Source organism: Dermacentor andersoni, chromosome 4, assembly GCF_023375885.2.
Source record: "Dermacentor andersoni chromosome 4, qqDerAnde1_hic_scaffold, whole genome shotgun sequence".
NCBI classification, from domain to species: domain Eukaryota; kingdom Metazoa; phylum Arthropoda; class Arachnida; order Ixodida; family Ixodidae; genus Dermacentor; species Dermacentor andersoni.
The window spans coordinates 145,249,163-145,268,573 of NC_092817.1; the positions used below are offsets into that span (position 1 = coordinate 145,249,163).

The 19,411-nt window shown below is 46.3% G+C and overlaps 1 protein-coding gene across 1 annotated transcript in view; it reads right to left on the reverse strand.

Moving 5' to 3' along the window:
- Positions 1-19,411, reverse strand: part of LOC126537738 (MAM and LDL-receptor class A domain-containing protein 1-like) — a 199,570-nt gene that overhangs the window by 28,278 nt on the left and 151,881 nt on the right. Inside the window, exons 52-54 of the mRNA XM_072287645.1 lie at positions 7,400-7,493; positions 5,600-5,710; positions 4,463-4,710 (exon numbers count right to left, since the gene is read on the reverse strand). Coding sequence (XP_072143746.1) covers positions 4,463-4,710; positions 5,600-5,710; positions 7,400-7,493 — 453 coding nt within the window. The remainder of the gene's footprint in view (positions 1-4,462; positions 4,711-5,599; positions 5,711-7,399; positions 7,494-19,411) is intronic.

A 19,411-nucleotide genomic window follows, 5' to 3' on the forward strand; every position in this document is an offset into this window, starting at 1 on the left:
GCGTTCTGGTGCTGGTAGCTCTGGGAGTTGTCAAGCTTGTAGACAAGGTCTTTGTAAGCTGTCCAACACTCTGTTCACAGGACTCCGCACTCTTTCACAAAGATACAAGATACGCCTTCAACCGGACGCAATGTATTCCCTCAGCAGGACACGATTCATTTTTATTACATACCGAGAAGTTGTTAAGGCAGAGCTCAAAAGCTGGAATAAGATGGAGTGGTACTCAAGCTCGACAAGCCAACGCAATGGTGCGCACTTCTTGTGGTCATCCCAAAAGTTTCCGGGGGCCACAGACTAGTTGTCATGCGTAAACGCTATGATCTACCGACAGTACACCAAGACCTTGGTCTTATGAGAGGTGCGAAGGTATTCACCAAATTGGACGCAAAGTCTTATTTTTATCTAGTCGAGGTTACGAAAGAATCACACGAGCTCATAACCTTCATTACGGCGTTCGGGCAGTAATGCTTTGGTCGGATGGCGTTCGGCATCACATCAGCACCACAATATCTTCAGAAGCAAATGTCAGCAGTACTGGAAGGACTGGAAGGCATGGTCTGCATAATCGTAGCCGCCCTGCTTTTTCGCCAATCTGAACCAACATGACACTCGCTTTCAAGCAGTCATCACAAGGCTTTCTCAAGCCGAAATCACTTTTAATAAGAAAAAAATCCTGTTTTCGACAGACAAGAGTGTCCTTCCTTGGGGTTATCGTAGCGGCGCGTGGCATCCGCCCAGATCCCAAGAAGCTCAAAGCAGAGAAGGATGTGAGTCCACCCACAGACCAAGCTGGTGCGCGGCGAGTCTTCGGCATGGTCAATCAACTGAGATACATTCTTACACACGCATCTGAAGCCAAAACTGCCATCCCGATTAGCTATTGCAAAATTGCCGCATGGTAATGGTCTCATGAGCAAGAATCTGAATTTGCTGCTGTGAAATCTGTACCCACTTCCAACTGTTATATAGCAAAGTACTATTTGTTTGTCCAGCGATGGTCTCTGCTGATACAAGCTCTTTCGGTTTGGGTGCAGTCCTGTATGTGCAACCTTAACGAGACAGGCGTCCTGTTTCATTTGGTTCTCGGTGCTGCACAGCAATAGAACAGAGGTAGAGGCCAACGGTAAAAGATGCCTTAGCCTCTGTGGGGGCAATTCGGAGGTTTTGCAAGTTTCTGCAAGGCTTGTTGTTCGAGGTTCAAACAGATCATCAACCTCTAGTCTCGCTATCAAGCAAGCTAGATCTCGATGCATGGCCACCTCGCATGCAGCGTTTGAGACTCAAAGTGATATCATATCAGTTTAACATGCGGTACATCCCAGGAAAGCTGCTTGCCACAGCTGACACATTGTCGCGTTACCCTATGTAGCCAGCAGATTCCGTGGACACAGTCGAAGTATTTACCACAGCGGTATTGCAAGCTTCGGCAGCAGAGCAGCGCTACAGCAAGAAGACGTCAAAAAGTCAAAACGCAAGATTATGAGCGCAGCGCACTTATTTCTCTCTACCAGAGCGGCTTCCCAAGTAAAAACAAGCTTCCGTTGCACCTAGTAAATGTATGCTGCTATCATTGACGAGCTCTCGGTCTGAAAGGCCTTCTCGTCAAAGGCATTCGCATGGTTGTGTCCCAGCATCCCTACGGCGAAATGTGTTGGAGCTAATTCATGAAGGTCACCAAGAGATCAACAGATTAGGCCCCGAGCCCTAGAGTCGGTTATCTGGCTGGGTATCAGTACATACATCAAAGATCTTTTCTTCAGGCGTGAGCAGTGACCTTCGTATCGTGCGAATCCGGCAGAGCGCATTTGCAGCAAAGCGCTTCCAGATCATCCCTGGGAAATATTTGGCAGAAACTCCTTTCCTATTAATGGACATACTTTGTTGATAACTTCTCCCGGTACCCCGATGTAGTCACTCTCAAGACAACAAAACCCTGACTAGTGATCGAAACCTTCAAAAGCATCTTCTCATGACACGGCGTCCAGAAAATGCTGCGATACGAGAACGGACCTCCATTCCATTCCCATGAATGCGCCCACTTGATGGTGTCATACGACATTGCACATGTTACAATCAGCCAAAACTACCCTCAGTGCAATTGAGAGGCTGAGCGCATGGTGCGAAGAGTGAATAGCTTGTTCCTTCAGGCAGTGGACCCCTAGTTGGCCCTCTTGAATTAAAGAAATACAGTCGTTATCAGAGCGTTCAGCCCTGTACTACTTTTGACGGGCAGAAGGCGTCGAACAACTTTGTCCAAGAACAGCAACAAATACTACCACCAAGAGCAGTGCAACAAGATCTGGGTGACAAAGATGATCGGTAGAAGAAAAACAGGCAGCTGAGTTCAATCGCCCACATCGAACTAGCGACTTCTCAACTCCTCAAGACGGTACCCGGGTGTGGTAGAACAAGAAACGGTATCGGCGGGGCAACAATCCTCAGCCCTTCACAGCATCCAAGGTGTTTCATGTTAGAAACACAAGAGGGAGCAATCCTGCCGCGCAAACGGCGCGACCTGGTCCCGTTCCTGCGAGACTTCAGGGCTGCCACCTCAGAGACGTAGTGCGGAGCAGAAACACTGCCTTCAAGAACCGATTCCTGGCGAAGGCCCCGACGCAATACCCTCTCGGCAGCCAGCACTGACAAGTCCCCCGCAAAGGAGTGCGACTACACCAAAAAGAGTGACTACACCCAGGAGAACAAGAACTCCTTCAGTCAGGCGCTCGACCACTACACAGGTCAAGTAGAAGTGGCTAGGCATGGGCGACGAGTCGTACTACTTCACAGGCTGGTTCTGTAAAGACGTTAGGGGCCAGATATGTTGTTAAGGAGGAGATGTAGAGGGCGCAGCCCCTAAACCTACATAGGCGGCCAGCAAGCCTGTGCTCCGAGCGGTGTATAAATTGGCTGACGTGCCGTATGTGGGGATGCGTTGTGTTCACTTCAGTCCTGCACGCACAAAATACAGGAAAGCTTTGACAGGCAGATTGTAAGGTTGGAAGAAGCCGGTTTCCCGCAATCAGTCATTTCAGCAGTAGTGGAGGCAGTGCTTAAGAAGATAAAGACGGAAGGCAATGTTACTGAAGACACAAGGGAGCGCAAAAATAAGAAACCTACAGTTGCGCCTTATGTTCACAAGACTTCGCACAGCTTAAAAACGGTTGTGAAACGGTATGGAGTTGAGATAGCGTTCTCGGCTCCCGGCAAGCTCGCTGGGCTATGCTCGCGCATAGGAAGAAGTAAAAATAACTTCCAAGGGTGCGGAACAAAGCACTTCATTTCCCACGTAGATTGCAGTGTTGTAGTAGTTTATCAGATACCTCTATCATGCGGCAAAGTTTACATAGGCCAAACAGGAAGGTGTGTGAATGTGCGCTTGCGTGAGCATGAATTGTCAATTAGAAATAAAACGAATGGGCACCTGCCTGTCCACTGCTTGGCGTGCACGTGCAAGCCGATCATGGAGGAAGTAAAGATTTTGTGCCGATGCCGAGATAGCCGAGCCAGAGAGCTACTCGAGGCGTACCATATTAGAAAGAAGGGACAAGAATGTGTCAGTGACACCTCAGTTTATTTACACAACAGTGAGATGAGGCTTATTGACGAGCGTAGGTAGGTCGCGTTTTGCTGATACAAGGTTTTACTTTTCTTTTATCTTGCCTTTTTTCGTGCACGCGCAGCGGTGTATGTCGGGGGTGTACTTATATGTGGTCGTTGTGGAATAAACATTAGTTGCAAGTATGCGCCCGTCCATGTCCCTTGCTGTCTTTGTGGTTCGTTTGTTCGCGCAGTTAAACAATGTTCGCTAATATCTACCAACTCGACCAACAACAAGTTCTTCTAAACTAAGCTGCTGCGGGTCATGAATCTGGCTCGTAGCAAGCGCATTACATATGAAGAAATGAGCCACTTGTAAAATGGAGTACAAATTTATGAATGAGCCACCTGCAGTCAGTTATAGTCGGTACGCCAATGTAGTGTCACACATGGGAAAGCTTGTATTATTCGCAGCTGTGGGGCTGAGTCAAGCATGAACAAATGATGATTAGAATTCTCCGGAAACTTCCAAATGGCCAGCGTGATACCCCAAGCAATTCGGTGAATCTTCTTAGTCGTGTCAATTAGGTTCGTAGGAGCTTGTAGGGCTGCAATCACATTTTATTAAACTGTCACATGCACCTGAGGACGATGTTTCTACTTGTACTTGAGGGTAATATGTTGCGAATGTTCACATGTTTTAAAGAGTCCTCATTAGTTTGTATATTCTCTCTTCGCGACCCACTATAAGAGAATAAAAGACTTTGTGCTTAGTTTGTAACAAGCCTTGTTTTTGAAGCTTTTTTGCATATTCCAAGTAGTGTACATAACACTATGATGGGACACAGCACTTTTCTAGGCTGACTTGCACCATTCTGTACCTAACGCTACCGACTTTACTTGCCGTACATACTGCCGTACTTACCGAAACAGATCCTTGGTAACTGGTCAAAGAAACTGCAGCCGAATACCATCGCTCAGCTGGAGCGTCCACCTTCGTTCCAAACCAGACCGCATCCTGTTGCTTATCGTCGACAACTTGCGTGACATTGAGTGTCTCCGTGGAGCCAGCGATGAAGAACCAGAAGCGGAGACACCTGTTCTTCGTGGTGTCGTACGTGCCTGGAGGGCTCACCATGCGGCCACTGGGAGCGTTCACCAGGGCAAATGCGCCTAAAAAAATAAATTGTGTTTTTTGCGTGATAAAATTGCGATATGATTCCGAGGCAGTCGTGGTTGTGGACTATGGAACACTCTCAACCCCAGTATACTGTCGACCCCAGGGACACTGGGGTCGTGATTTTGTGTGCCTCGCCCCCATAAAAATGCGACTTTCGTGGCCGGGATTGAACCCGAGGCTTCGATCTCAGCAGCGTAACGCCATAGCTACTGGGCTACCGAGACGGGCAGGCAAAGTCACCTGCATGTTATGATTGTCATGAGGGTACTTCAGTGTCACAAGATCGCCGTTCAGACCGTGTTACTATGTTAAAGGATTCAGAAAAAACAATTAAAGAAGAATGTTCACATGCTGCAATATGAATTCTGTTTGAAGCGCATGCGATCTGTTGGCGTTCAGAGACCCTGGGATAATAAAGCCTTCCATGACGTCGCAGGCGCTAAAGCTTAGCACGACATCGCGGGCTGTCTTCCCGTTCGTCAAGGCAGCATTTAAGACTACCGAATGTTTAAAAGCCTACATACTCATATTCATGCGCTCGAATTTACCTGATCACCAACACAAATCCGAGTCTCTCCACTGAAGTATTTGTCATAGCTCGCATCTAACTATTATACAGGCAACGCCATCCCCACTCTACATGAAATCAGCCTTGATTCTAGGAGCTAGGAGTGCCTCTGCACTATGAATCCGTAGACATCTCTGAAATTTTCGCGGAGATTCCATTCTGCGGACATGCGTTTCAATAATAACAGCCATTTGCTGCTGCTGATAATCATGTATGGAGCTTACTAGCGCAAGGGCCAGGTATGGCTACATAGCACCAACCGTCCTTTGCTAAATAGAAGGACGTCAGAAAACTACCCAATGTCCCACTCTTACCTGCAGCTGACTGTCTTCCATGGTCTGCCTGGGGTAGCATGGCACTGCTCCCTTTTGTTACTTCCCAGTTGTGAAGCTCCCAGCCACATGATCCAGTTTCAAACGTGCACTCTATTAGGATCGAAAGAAACGCGTAGTTTAAAAAAAAATATGTATACATCGTTGTTCCCGCGCATACGCCTCTTCGGTCAAAAGAAGCATTGCGTAGTCTTTTTACTTTACTCACCCCTGTTGAAGCAAGCAGGAACACAGGAACCGAGGCACCCGTTTGTCAGGCGATAATTATATAAAGCAAGCATAAAGCAAGCACGTAGTGAAGCAAACGAATGAAAGTTGTAAAAATGAGGGAGGGCGTTGAGCCCTTTGAGGGACGGTACGTCAGTACTGAAGTACAGTTAGCAAAATCATTAGCTACTAAATTAATATAGAATAGTTATAAATTTCAGTTTAGTTTTACATTCTTTACTAGTCGGCCCTAGCTATAGGCAGGAAAATTTGAAGGTTGGAAATCAAGCCCCTAGAGGGTGTCAAACGCACAAACTCCAAATGTGAGAAATGAGCGCTAGAAATTAAGATACGGCAGCAGCTCGCATTCCTCCTAATGCCTATTGTTCTCGGTGCCTACGTGCTTGTGTTCGTAACACTCAGAATGTTATCCGGCTTCCTCGCGCGGTTATAAAACTGAATCTGGTACACCCGTTCGAGCGGAAACTGTGGATATAAGCAATGGGTGAGAAAGTAACGAATATGGATGTACTATATTTTAGTCGTAAATGCAGATGTCACACAACTACTGCTCGTTGCTTAGCTCTACTTGAACTGTCCGGGAGCCCGAAATTATCACTCGTGGGTACAAGGGACGTTAAGATCAAGGCGGTATCGAAGTAGCCGGAACTGTAGCATTAACGCTATTCTTTTCTCTTTGTATTTTCCTTTTCCTGCTGCACTTCCGTTCTCTCCCTTTCCACTTCATCGTTATTCTTCTGCTCCTTGTATGACTAAAACTGATATTTAGCTCGTAGTGTCGCTTCGCTTTACTTATTCGAGTCTGTCCTGCTACATTGTTCTATTCTTCAGAATCTTCGCCATTCCCTTTCCGTTTTCTTTCAAGATCTTCACTCGAGGCCATTCGCTGTTGTTGCACCTTCAATTCCTTTTTCTTTATTCCGAACTGCCGTTCCTCTACCTAGCTTTTTCTAGTGAATAACTTCGAATGCCATTGCATGCCTGTCCTGATATCGATCTGGGCCCTTCGGACGACCGCTTTTTCATATTTTTTCTTGGCGTTTCGACTTAACAAGTGAACTCTTCAAGCGCTTTCACCGCACATCAATTTACATACCTCGGTTTCACTGTCACATTGTTGCAAGGTTTTTGGTTGGGTTACGATGGCTCCCCAATTTAGTGACGATGAGTGCTTGTTTCTTTCTATTTATTTTTGTATCCTCAATTTTGTTCGCAATCGAGTGCCGCATAAAATATAGTTTCAAATTAGCTTTATTGTTACATTATCGATTTCCCCTGTCCTCCATGCTGTTGGCAGTATGGTACGTGTGCCGATAGGCTACTCACCCTTTATCGTCTCAATATGTGGCAAGGAGGGACCGCCAATGTCTACGTTTAAAGTGCTCCTTTCCTTTGCTCAAAGTAAGTTGTTACTAGCCAGGCACATCTGCTAGCTTGAGCAAAAGGGCTCTCGGTATATCCAGTATTTCTTTCGTATTTTAAAAGCTTCAAATCCCTCCGAAACAGGTAATGAGCGTAAAGTGCTTATGCTCCACAATAACACTTTGTTCTTACCATTCTTTGAGTCACATGAGCCATTCTTGAGCTCAAAGTTGTCGATGGCAATCATACCAGGGTTCTGAGGTTTCAAAATGGCCTCAAATACAAGCTGCAAGAGTAGCCAAATAACATGGGTAAATACTACAAAACCTAAGTTGTTGATTATTAAAAGAATACTGACCTTTGTGCTTATGTTTAGAATAACTGAACGCCTGTCCTAAAAGTAGTTTAACAAACTTGTTTGTAGTTTTATTGTAGTGTCAAGAAAAACCTCTGCCGCACCTTCCGCGGTGCTTTCATGACCCAGGCAACTGATCCATTGATACATTTTTCTTTGTCTACATCTAGCATGCGCCTTTATTGATGAGCGGTCGAAAACTGATCACATCAATTAAAGTCGTAAACGCAACAATACGTGAGTAAAACTACACTGCGTACACATTTAAAGGATTAATTGTGAAACCGAGCGAAAATGACAAAATCTGAAGTGCTTTTCATGATGTGCTGTTGAATTAGAGGCGAACTCATCGACAAGTATGTCCGATATAATGTTTAGGTACATTTTAAGGCGCCCTGAACCACTTAACATAGAAGCCGAGAAATGTATTTGAAGTTCAATTAGACAATTTCAGAAATACCTTGCCGGGCAAGAAGTATTTCAATGCGGGCCGCAGCAGCAGAGTTATTGGCGTCCGAACATACCGTTCGCGGTGCTTCCGCTCCTTCTTGAATGCCTCGCACTGCGAAGGCTACGGCGGAGTGGGGCATGCCCACTTCGCTCCGCCTGCTAAATGTCACCGTGGCACAAAGTTCAAATCTGATTTTGGATGTCCACGTTGACGCCACCACTTCCGATTTTGACGCCAACAATGCACGCGCCAAACGCGGTTGTCCTCAGTGAGCCGTAAAGTATGTTAGGGACCACAGAGCCGCAGTACGCTCAACCGGTGGACTTGTCGAGGCACCCCGTGTAGGCCTCGGTATCTACGCTACGTCGCAGACCACAGCCACATGCAACTGTAGCGCGTACACGCCGAGTTTGGTTTGTGCAGTTTGTACTGCATGGTATGAAGGACTGCTCGCGTTCATATGCTCTAGTCTGGCCGTGCTAGGTGATGCGTACCGGCTTTGTCCTGCGCCAGCTTGACCGAGGGATAGTCAAATTATGGGGTTTTACGTGCCAAAACCACTTTCTGATTATGAGGCACGCCGTAGTGGAGGACTCCGGAAATTTCGACCACCTGGGGTTCTTTAACGTGCACCTAAATCTAAGCACACGGGTGTTTTCGCATTTCACCCCCATCGACATGCGGCCGCCGTGGCCGGGATTCGATCCCGCGACCTCGTGCTCAGCAGCCTAACACCATAGCCACTGAGCAACCGCGGCGGGTGACCGAGGGATAGTAGCCGCATCCAACTTGTGCATTTTTAAGCGCTACCAATACGAAGCGAAGTCTGCCCATGCGTCTAACCAGGAGCGGTCAGGACTGAGCGTGCGCTGGCAATCGTGCGTGTGGTCTGACCTTAAGTTTCACATAATTCGAGGCTAGTTAAGTGCTTAAACTAATCGAAATTAGGGAGAGCTGATGGCTATGACATCTTTAAGCAGGGTGGCGAAAGTTTAATTCCTATGTGGGCCGCCACGACAGGGTGTGATCAGACGACAGTCGGCTTCTTCCGGAAGTGCATAGTTATTACCGAAATTCGCAAGCATATTTTCACTCACTTCAGCCTGTTTATTAAACTGTCTCAATAAATACGCAGAGCAACAATGGAAAGAAGCACACTCATCCGAACACTCTTCTTGATTGATGTCAGCTATAGGCCAAAAGCAGCCGCGAATGGGAATCTGCTATATGACGAAATAAAGCGTCCAAAAACGAGTGAGGAGCAGGTGCCGTGCATGACTGCAAAACTTATTTGCAATGTCCCCAGCAGCGTATGCTACCCACGGAGTGTTTTTTCACCAATCCCGACGGAGTGTTCAGGACGGCACCACTTAAAAACACGTAATACGTTGGTTTTCACTGTAAACTAATGGGGAAAATGACGCAGTCGGAGGCCGCAGATTTTAAAAACACTCTTAAATGCAGGCGCCTGTCATTTTTACTCACAGGTTACGCGATAGGCCGACATTGGCAGCAGTGAAAATATCAAATAAGTTTTCGCTAGTGAGAAAAATGATGCAAATTAGCTTTTAATCACTTACATTAGGGACATGGTTATTGTGCGAAAATAAAGCTCAGGAGTTTTCAACTACGTCTGACCTGTGCAAATCTTAAGGCTATCACCCCTTTCGAAAAATTGGTCCCTAATGCTTGCTAGAAGATTCCTCGGCGTTCCGATTATAGGATAGTCCTAAATTGTTGGAGGAACGCTTTTCGGCAACAGTTAACTGAAATCCCAATGGATTTCGTAGCGCCCTTTAAGCTGGCATATCGCAAAAGGGAGAGCCGCCGTGGTGGCGTAGCGGCTTCTTCATCGCGCTGCTAAACCCGAGGGCGCGGGATCGAATGCTGGCTGCGGCGACAGCATTTAGATGGGAGCGAAATGCAAAAACGCCTGCGTACCGCGCATTGCACCCACGTTAGAGAACTCCAGGTGGTCCAAATTACTTCAAAGCCTCCCACTATGCGTGCCTCATAAGTATATCGTTGTTTCCCACTCGAAAGCACAGATAGTAACCTATTTTTCTTTTATTTCCAAAGTGGTGCTAATCTTAGGATATTCGCCAAACCAACGCGAATTTGCCACTCTTCCGGTTTCATTTCTCAAAAAGCCACATGTGTCCTAAAGTTAATAATAAATAAGTTATTAGTCTGTAAATTTAAAGTATTAGCGAAATTATTGGCGAAATTGATTGTGCTGGCAATCACCGCCTAGCTGAGCATATCAGGGAAATTGCAGGAGCGTAGATATGACATTTGTGAGTGCTGTTTGTAAAAGGAAATAACTGCTCTAAATAAAGCTGGCATTGGGCCGCCATCAGTGCGCCTTTACTTCACAAGTAGCTCTGTATCTAATAAAACTAAGGCGGAATATCTTATCAAAAATGGCAAATTTGGGGCTAAGAGACTACTAGCGCAATAGAAGACAGGACACGAATGAATCGAAGGCCACACCACGCGGAGCTGATTTGTTTTGTGAGCTGTAAGAGTGTCAGTGAAGTTTCTTAGCAGAAAATCTGCACCACCTAACCACCTAAATTTATCAAAAAAGTACATTAAAAATTATTGAAATGAGTGAGGGCTCGAATGCGGAGCACTACAGTGGTTCTTGCATCTGTCCCCTATTAAGTTGACGTTGGTCGAGCTTTACGAATGGAACATTTCCGCTGTCGTGGGTTTCCGCATTTCCGCTGTCGTGGGGAACGGTTTCGTTTCCCCAAACCCTGTGGCTAAAAAAAATCACGATTTCGTCTTCTGCTGGTATTCGAAAATTTTACCCTAAGAGAGAGAGAGAGAGAAAACAAGGGTAGGAAAGGCAGGGAGGTCAACCAGGACAGCATCCGGTTTGCTACCCTACACTGGGGGTGGGGGAAAGGGGAATAGAAAGAGGAAGAAAGGGAGAGAGGAAGCACTGAGTACGTGTGGGAGCGACACCATACACAAGGACACTATAAACGGTCTGTTAAGCCCGTGCACTTCAAGTACCGCACTAGTGCACGAATCGCTTTTCGAGCCAGTGACGGGTGTGGCCACGGTCCGAGTATCTTTGACTCGGTGAAACATCTCGAGTCCAGTCTGCGTAAAGTTGCCCGCAGAAAGAGGCGTTGGACATCGTAGCGAGGGCAGGTACACAATAGGTGCTCGATGGTCTCCTCGCACCCACAGGAGTCGCACATCGGGCTCTCGGCCATTCCCATACGGTAGGAGTATGCGTTCGTGAACGCCACTCCCAGCCACAAGCGACACAACAAGGTTGCTTCGCCGCGGGGAAGGCTAGATGGCAGTTGTAGCCGTAGCGTGGGGTCCAGTTTACGTAATCTGCAATTTAGGCCACTTGAAATCCAGAGATCTTGGGACTTCTTACGCGCAAGTTGGCGAAGTTCTCTGGCAGCGTCCGACCTCGCCAAAGGTGTTGGACGCGTCTTGGTATCTTCGTGGGCACACCGGGCAGCCTTGTCAGCTAGGTTGTTGCCCACGATGCCACAGTGAGCAGGAATCCACTGAAATATAATGTGGTGTCCACTTTCCAGAGCATGGTGGTGCAGTTCCCTGATATCAGATGTCATTTGCTCGTAAGTTCTGTGACGTAATGCGGACTTGATGCTGTGAAGGGCTGCCTTTGAGTCACAAAATACGACCCATTTCTCTGTAGGCTCTTCGGTGATGTACATCATAGCGGCATGGAGAGCTGCAAGTTCTGCCGATGTAGATGTAGTCGTGTGCGACAATTTGAATTTAACTGTAACGTTCTTGGCTGGAACGACGAATGCGGCAGTTGAGCTGGTAGGTGAGGTGGAACCATCGGTATATATATGTATGCGGTCATGATACGTCTGGTGCAGTAATGTGAGCGTAAGTTGCTTCAGAGCCGGCGATGGATGATTGGACTTTTTTGTGATTCCAGGAATACCAAATTCACTTGAGGCTGTCGCAGGCACCACAGGGGAGAGGAAGGCTTCGCCGCCGGTGTAAATGATGCCGGTATGTACTCATGATGAGCGCTAATATCTCGTTAAAAGGTCGCTTGGGGTCTCTCGGCTGGTAGGGAGGCCAAATGATGGTCGGGGATCCTTGACAGATGGCGAATGTGCGCTCTGAGAGAGTCGACAGCTACATGTGTCTGGATTGTATGGTCTCCTGCGATGGCGATTGTCGCTGCTGTTGAGGTGCACCTCATCATCATCATCAGCCTAGTTACGCCCACTGCAGGGCAAAGGCCTCTCCCATACTTCTCCAACTGCCCCGGTCATGTACTAATTGTGGCCATGTTGTCCCTGCAAACGTCTTAATGTCATCTGCCCACCTAACTTTCTGCCGCCCCCTGCTACGCTTCCCTTCTCTTGGAATCCAGTCCGTAGCTCTTAGTGACCATCGGTTATCTTCCCTCCTCATTACATGTCCGGCCCATGCCCATTTCTTTTTCTTGATTTCAACTAAGATGTCGTTTACCCGCGTTTGTTGCCTCACCCAATCTGCTCTTTTCTTATCCCTTAACGTTACACCCATCATTCTTCTTTCCATAGCTCGTTGCGTCGTTCTCAATTTCAGCAGAACCCTTTTCGTAAGCCTCCAGGTTTCTGCCCCATATGTGAGTACTGGTAACACACAGCTGTTGTACACTTTCCTTTTGAGGGATAGTGGCAACCTACTGTTCATGATTTGAGAATGCCTGCCAAACGCACCCCAACCCATTCTTATTCTTCTGGTTATTTCAGTCTCATGATCCGGATCCGTGGTCACTACCTGCCCTAAGTAGATGTATTCCCTTACCACTTCCAGTGTTTCGCTACCTATCGTAAACTGCTGTTCTCTTCCGAGACTGTTAAACAGTACTTTAGTTTTCTGCAGATTAATTTTCAGACCCACCCTTCTGCTTTGTCTCTCTAGGTCAGTGAGCATGCATTGCAATTGGTCTCCTGAGTTACTAAGCAAGGCAATATCATCAGCGAATCGCAAGTTGCTAAGGTATTCTCCATCAACTTTTATCCCCAATTCTTCCCACTCCAGGCCTCTGAATACCTCTTGTAAACATGCTGTGAATAGCATTGGAGATATCGTATCTCCCTGTCTGACGCCTTTCTTTATAGGGATTTTGTTGCTTTCTTTGTGGAGGACTACGGTGGCTGTGGAGCCGCTATAGATATCTTCCAGTATTTTTACATATGGCTCATCTACACCCTGATTCCGTAATGCCTCCATGACTGCTGAGGTTTCGACTGAATCAAACGCTTTCTCGTAATCAATGAAAGCTATATATAAGGGTTGGTTATATTCTGCACATTTCTCTATCACTTGATTGATAGTGTGAATATGGTCTATTGTTGAGTAGCCTTTACGGAATCCTGCCTGGTCCTTTGGTTGACAGAAGTCTAAGGTGTTCCTGATTCTATTTGCGATTACCTTAGTAAATACTTTGTAGGCAACGGACAGTAAGCTGATCGGTCTATAATTTTTCAAGTCTTTGGCGTCCCCTTTCTTATGGATTAGGATTATGTTAGCGTTCTTCCAAGATTCCGGTACGCTCGAGGTTATGAGGCATTGCGTATACAGGGTGGCCAGTTTCTCTAGAACAATCTGACCACCATCCTTCAACAAATCTGCTGTTACCTGATCCTCCCCAGCTGCCTTCCCCCTTTGCATAGCTCCTAAGGCTTTCTTCACTTCTTCTGGTGTTACCTGTGGGATTTCGAATTCCTCTAGGCTATTCTCTCTTCCACTATCGTCGTGGGTGCCACTGGTACTGTATAAATCTCTATAGAACTCCTCAGCCACTTGAACTATCTCGTCCATATTAGTAACGATATTGCCGGCTTTGTCTCTTAACGCACACATCTGATTCTTGCCTATTCCTAGTTTCTTCTTCACTGTTTTTAGGCTTCCTCCTTTCCTGAGAGCCTGTTCAATTCTATCCATATTATAGTTCCTGATGTCCGCTGTCTTACGCTTGTTGATTAACTTAGAAAGTTCTGCCAGTTCTATTCTAGCTGTAGGATTAGAAGCTTTCATACATTGGCGTTTCTTGATCAGATCTTTCGTCTCCTGCGATAGCTTACTGGTTTCCTGTCTAACGGCGTTACCACCGACTTCTATTGCGCACTCCTTGATGATGCCCATGAGATTGTCGTTCATTGCTTCAACACTAAGGTCCTCTTCCTGAATTAAAGCCGAATACCTGTTCTGTAGTTTGATCCGGAATTCCTCTAGTTTCCCTCTTACCGCTAACTCATTGATTGGCTTCTTGTGTACCAGTTTCTTTCGTTCCCTCCTCAAGTCTAGGCTAATTCGAGTTCTTACCATCCTGTGGTCACTGCAGCGTACCTTGCCGAGCACGTCTACATCTTGAATGATGCCAGGGTTCGCGCAGAGTATGAAGTCGATTTCATTTCTAGTCTCACCATTCGGGCTCCTCCACGTCCACTTTCGGCTAACCCGCTTGCGGAAAAAGGTATTCATTATACGCATATTATTCTGTTCTGCAAACTCTACTAATAATTCTCCTCTGCTATTCCTAGAGCCTATGCCATATTCCCCCACTGACTTGTCTCCAGCCTGCTTCTTGCCTACCCTGGCATTGAAGTCGCCCATCAGTATAGTGTATTTTGTTTTGACTTTACCCATCGCCGATTCTACGTCTTCATAAAAGCTTTCGACTTCCTGGTCATCATGACTAGATGTAGGAGCGTAGACCTGTACAACCTTCATTTTGCACCTCTTATTAAGTTTCACAACAAGACATGCCACCCTCTCGTTAATGCTATAGAATTCCTGTATGTTACCAGCTATTTCCTTATTAATCAGGAATCCGACTCCTAGTTCTCGTCTCTCCGCTAAGCCCCGGTAACACAGTACATGCCCGCTTTTTAGCACTGTATATGCTTCTTTTGTCCTCCTAACCTCACTGAGTCCTATTATATCCCATTTACTACCCTCTAATTCCTCCAATAACACTGCTAGACTCGCCTCACTAGATAGCGTTCTAACGTTAAACGTTGCCAGGTTCAGATTCCAATGGCGGCCTGTCCGGAGCCAGGTATTCTTAGCACCCTCTGCAGCGTCACAGATCTGACCGCCGCCGTGGTCAGTTGCTTCGCGGCTGCTGGGGACTGAGGGCCGGGGTTCGATTGTTGTATTCATATAGGAGGTTGTGGCCAAGTACTGCACCAGGGTGGCCAATCCTGCTCTGGTGAGAGAGTGTGTTACCGGTTCTGGTCACCGGGATCAGGCCGCACTCCAGGCCTGTTTGTGCAATTTTCTCAACACACGGTTTTTTTTTTTTTGTATTTTCCGGTGGAGAATAGCGCGGCACCGGGATTTGAATCACGGTCCTCTTGCACTGGAGACGGATACTCTACCGTCCCCGTAGGAGTTAAATTAAAAATTAATTTATGGGGTTTTACGTGACAAAACCACTTTCTGATTATGCACGCCGTAGTGGAGGACTCCGAAAATTTCGACCACCTGGGGTTCTTTAACGTGCACTTAATTCTAAGTACACGGGTGTTTTCGCATTTCGCCCCCATCGAAATGCGGCCGCCGTGGTCGGGGTCCGATCCCGCGACCTCGTGCTCAGCAGTCTAACACCATAACCACTGAGCAACCACGGCGGGTCCCGCAGGAGTTGTACGCCTCATTTAACCTACAGTGGTGCCCTACTTGGTCAGTCAAGGTGGACCAATCTGAGCTCGGTTATACCGCATGGATGGCACTCGGCTAGAGAACCTCGTATTTATGACCTGCACATGTGAGGCCTTACATATTTGAAGATATATATCTATTTTTTTTTTTTTTAAGAGGGTTCCCGTACAGTGATAAAATAAAGGAAAAGACATTAAAAGAAAGAAAAAAAAAGAAAGAAAAACGGGCGGAAAAAAAAAAAAAAAAAAAAAAACGGAACATAACAGGTGATTTGAACTCGTGACCCTTCGATGTTGCCCGGAAAGATAGCTCAGTCGCTTGGTTCGTCAGGCCCCAGGCTACTTTCAAGCGCCACAGCTCCTCCTCCGAGCCTCGCACTTACGTGAAAAGAGACTCATGTTGTCCGCGATTGTAAATTTCATCTCATCTATGGGATCTAATGCGCGCGCTGTTTCTTTGTCTCTGCGTGTAGTAGTTGAGAGAGCCAGTTTAAGGGCGGAGAAGAAGAAAGAAAAGAAAAGCAAAAACTGCAGCGCCGTGGTTTTAAAGCGCAGCCGTGGTAGAGAAACGGAATGCGATATAAGCGTGCGTAGCCACGATACGCACACGACAAACTGCCTTAAAATATTTAGACTTGAGGGAAAGCTTCGTTAGCAAACGATAGCACGGCAATCAGCACTCGAATATAATTTTAACCCTAATACTAATTGTAAATATTCATCTCATCTATGGGATCTAATGCGCGCGCTGTTTCTTTGTCTCTGCGTGTAGTAGTTGAGAGAGCCAGTTTAAGGGCAGAGTAGTTGGAAGGCATACTTTCTAGGAAAAATGGCCGCTCAAGGAGAAGAGCGAACTCGAGCGGCTTTAGAGGCTAGGAAAACTGCCTTAAAATATTTAGACTTGAGGGAAAGCTTCGTTAACAAACTATAACACGGCAATCAGCACTCGAATACGACGAGAGAAATTACTGAGACGTGGAAAATTCCCTTGAAAAAAATCTGGTTTGCTAGACAAATGCTCGTATGTATTGAACCTCTTAAAAGATGAGGGGTGAAATATGCGCTCACCGAGAGGGCATCTTCAGCGCGAGACATCCACAAGGCACCTTACAGAGATGTGGAGAGCTTCGCGGCCGGAACGAAGCATCCCTTCTCCGCCGGCCAAGAGGGGGAAACGTGCTTTCCGATCGCTCAAGGTTGCGCGGACAACGCATAGCTCTAGCGTCTAGGAAAAGCTTAACCAGGTGCGATGGCGGCACGCATAGCGTGGGAAGCTAGCCGCCAGAATAACTATACCAAGGACTGCTGCTGATGAGGGCGAAGTACCTTCGTGTAATTATAATAACCCTAATAGGACTACTTTCGAAAAAAAAAAGGAAACGGCCCCGAGGGCTATACTACGAGAGGTATGACTGATAGTTTTCTATATATATATATATATATATATATATATTCATCTCATCTATGGGATCGCATTCGCGCGCTGTTTTTTTGTCTCTGCGTGTAGTACAGTTAAGAGAGCCAGTTTAAGGGCGGAGAAGAAGAAAGAAGAGAAAAGCAAAAACTGCAGCGCCGTGGTTTTAAAGCGCACCCGTGGTAGAGAAACGGAATGCGATATAAGCGTGCGTAGCCATGATACGCACACGACAAACTGCCTTAAAATATTTAGACTTGAGGGAAAGCTTCGTTAGCAAACGATAGCACGGCAGTCAGCACTCGAATATAATTATAACCCTAATACTAATTGTAAATATTCATCTCATTTATGGGATCTAATGCGCGCGCTGTTTCTTTGTCTCTGCGTGTAGTAGTTGAGAGAGCCAGTTTAAGGGCGGAGAAGAAGAAAGAAAAGAAAAGCAAAAACTGCAGCGCCGTGGTTTTAAAGCGCAGCCGTGGTAGAGAAACGGAATGCGATATAAGCGTGCGTAGCCACGATACGCACACGACAAACTGCCTTAAAATATTTAGACTTGAGGGAAAGCTTCGTTAGCAAACGATAGCACGGCAATCAGCACTCGAATATAATTTTAACCCTAATACTAATTGTAAATATTCATCTCATCTATGGGATCTAATGCGCGCGCTGTTTCTTTGTCTCTGCGTGTAGTAGTTGAGAGAGCCAGTTTAAGGGCAGAGTAGTTGGAAGGCATACTTTCTAGGAAAAATGGCCGCTCAAGGAGAAGAGCGAACTCGAGCGGCTTTAGAGGCTAGGAAAACTGCCTTAAAATATTTAGACTTGAGGGAAAGCTTCGTTAACAAACTATAACACGGCAATCAGCACTCGAATACGACGAGAGAAATTACTGAGACGTGGAAAATTCCCTTGAAAAAAATCTGGTTTGCTAGACAAATGCTCGTATGTATTGAACCTCTTAAAAGATGAGGGGTGAAATATGCGCTCACCGAGAGGGCATCTTCAGCGCGAGACATCCACAAGGCACCTTACAGAGATGTGGAGAGCTTCGCGGCCGGAACGAAGCATCCCTTCTCCGCCGGCCAAGAGGGGGAAACGTGCTTTCCGATCGCTCAAGGTTGCGCGGACAACGCATAGCTCTAGCGTCTAGGAAAAGCTTAACCAGGTGCGATGGCGGCACGCATAGCGTGGGAAGCTAGCCGCCAGAATAACTATACCAAGGACTGCTGCTGATGAGGGCGAAGTACCTTCGTGTAATTATAATAACCCTAATAGGACTACTTTCGAAAAAAAAAAAGGAAACGGCCCCGAGGGCTATACTACGAGAGCTATGACTGATAGTTTTCTATATATATATATATATATATATTCATCTCATCTATGGGATCGCATTCGCGCGCTGTTTTTTTGTCTCTGCGTGTAGTACAGTTAAGAGAGCCAGTTTAAGGGCGGAGAAGAAGAAAGAAGAGAAAAGCAAAAACTGCAGCGCCGTGGTTTTAAAGCGCACCCGTGGTAGAGAAACGGAATGCGATATAAGCGTGCGTAGCCATGATACGCACACGACAAACTGCCTTAAAATATTTAGACTTGAGGGAAAGCTTCGTTAGCAAACGATAGCACGGCAGTCAGCACTCGAATATAATTATAACCCTAATACTAATTGTAAATATTCATCTCATCTATGGGATCTAATGCGCGCGCTGTTTCTTTGTCTCTGCGTGTAGTAGTTGAGAGAGCCAGTTTAAGGGCGGAGAAGAAGAAAGAAAAGAAAAGCAAAAACTGCAGCGCCGTGGTTTTAAAGCGCAGCCGTGGTAGAGAAACGGAATGCGATATAAGCGTGCGTAGCCACGATACGCACACGACAAACTGCCTTAAAATATTTAGACTTGAGGGAAAGCTTCGTTAGCAAACGATAGCACGGCAATCAGCACTCGAATATAATTTTAACCCTAATACTAATTGTAAATATTCATCTCATCTATGGGATCTAATGCGCGCGCTGTTTCTTTGTCTCTGCGTGTAGTAGTTGAGAGAGCCAGTTTAAGGGCAGAGTAGTTGGAAGGCATACTTTCTAGGAAAAATGGCCGCTCAAGGAGAAGAGCGAACTCGAGCGGCTTTAGAGGCTAGGAAAACTGCCTTAAAATATTTAGACTTGAGGGAAAGCTTCGTTAACAAACTATAACACGGCAATCAGCACTCGAATACGACGAGAGAAATTACTGAGACGCGGAAAATTCCCTTGAAAAAAAATCTGGTTTGCTAGACAAATGCTCGTATGTATTGAACCTCTTAAAAGATGAGGGGTGAAATA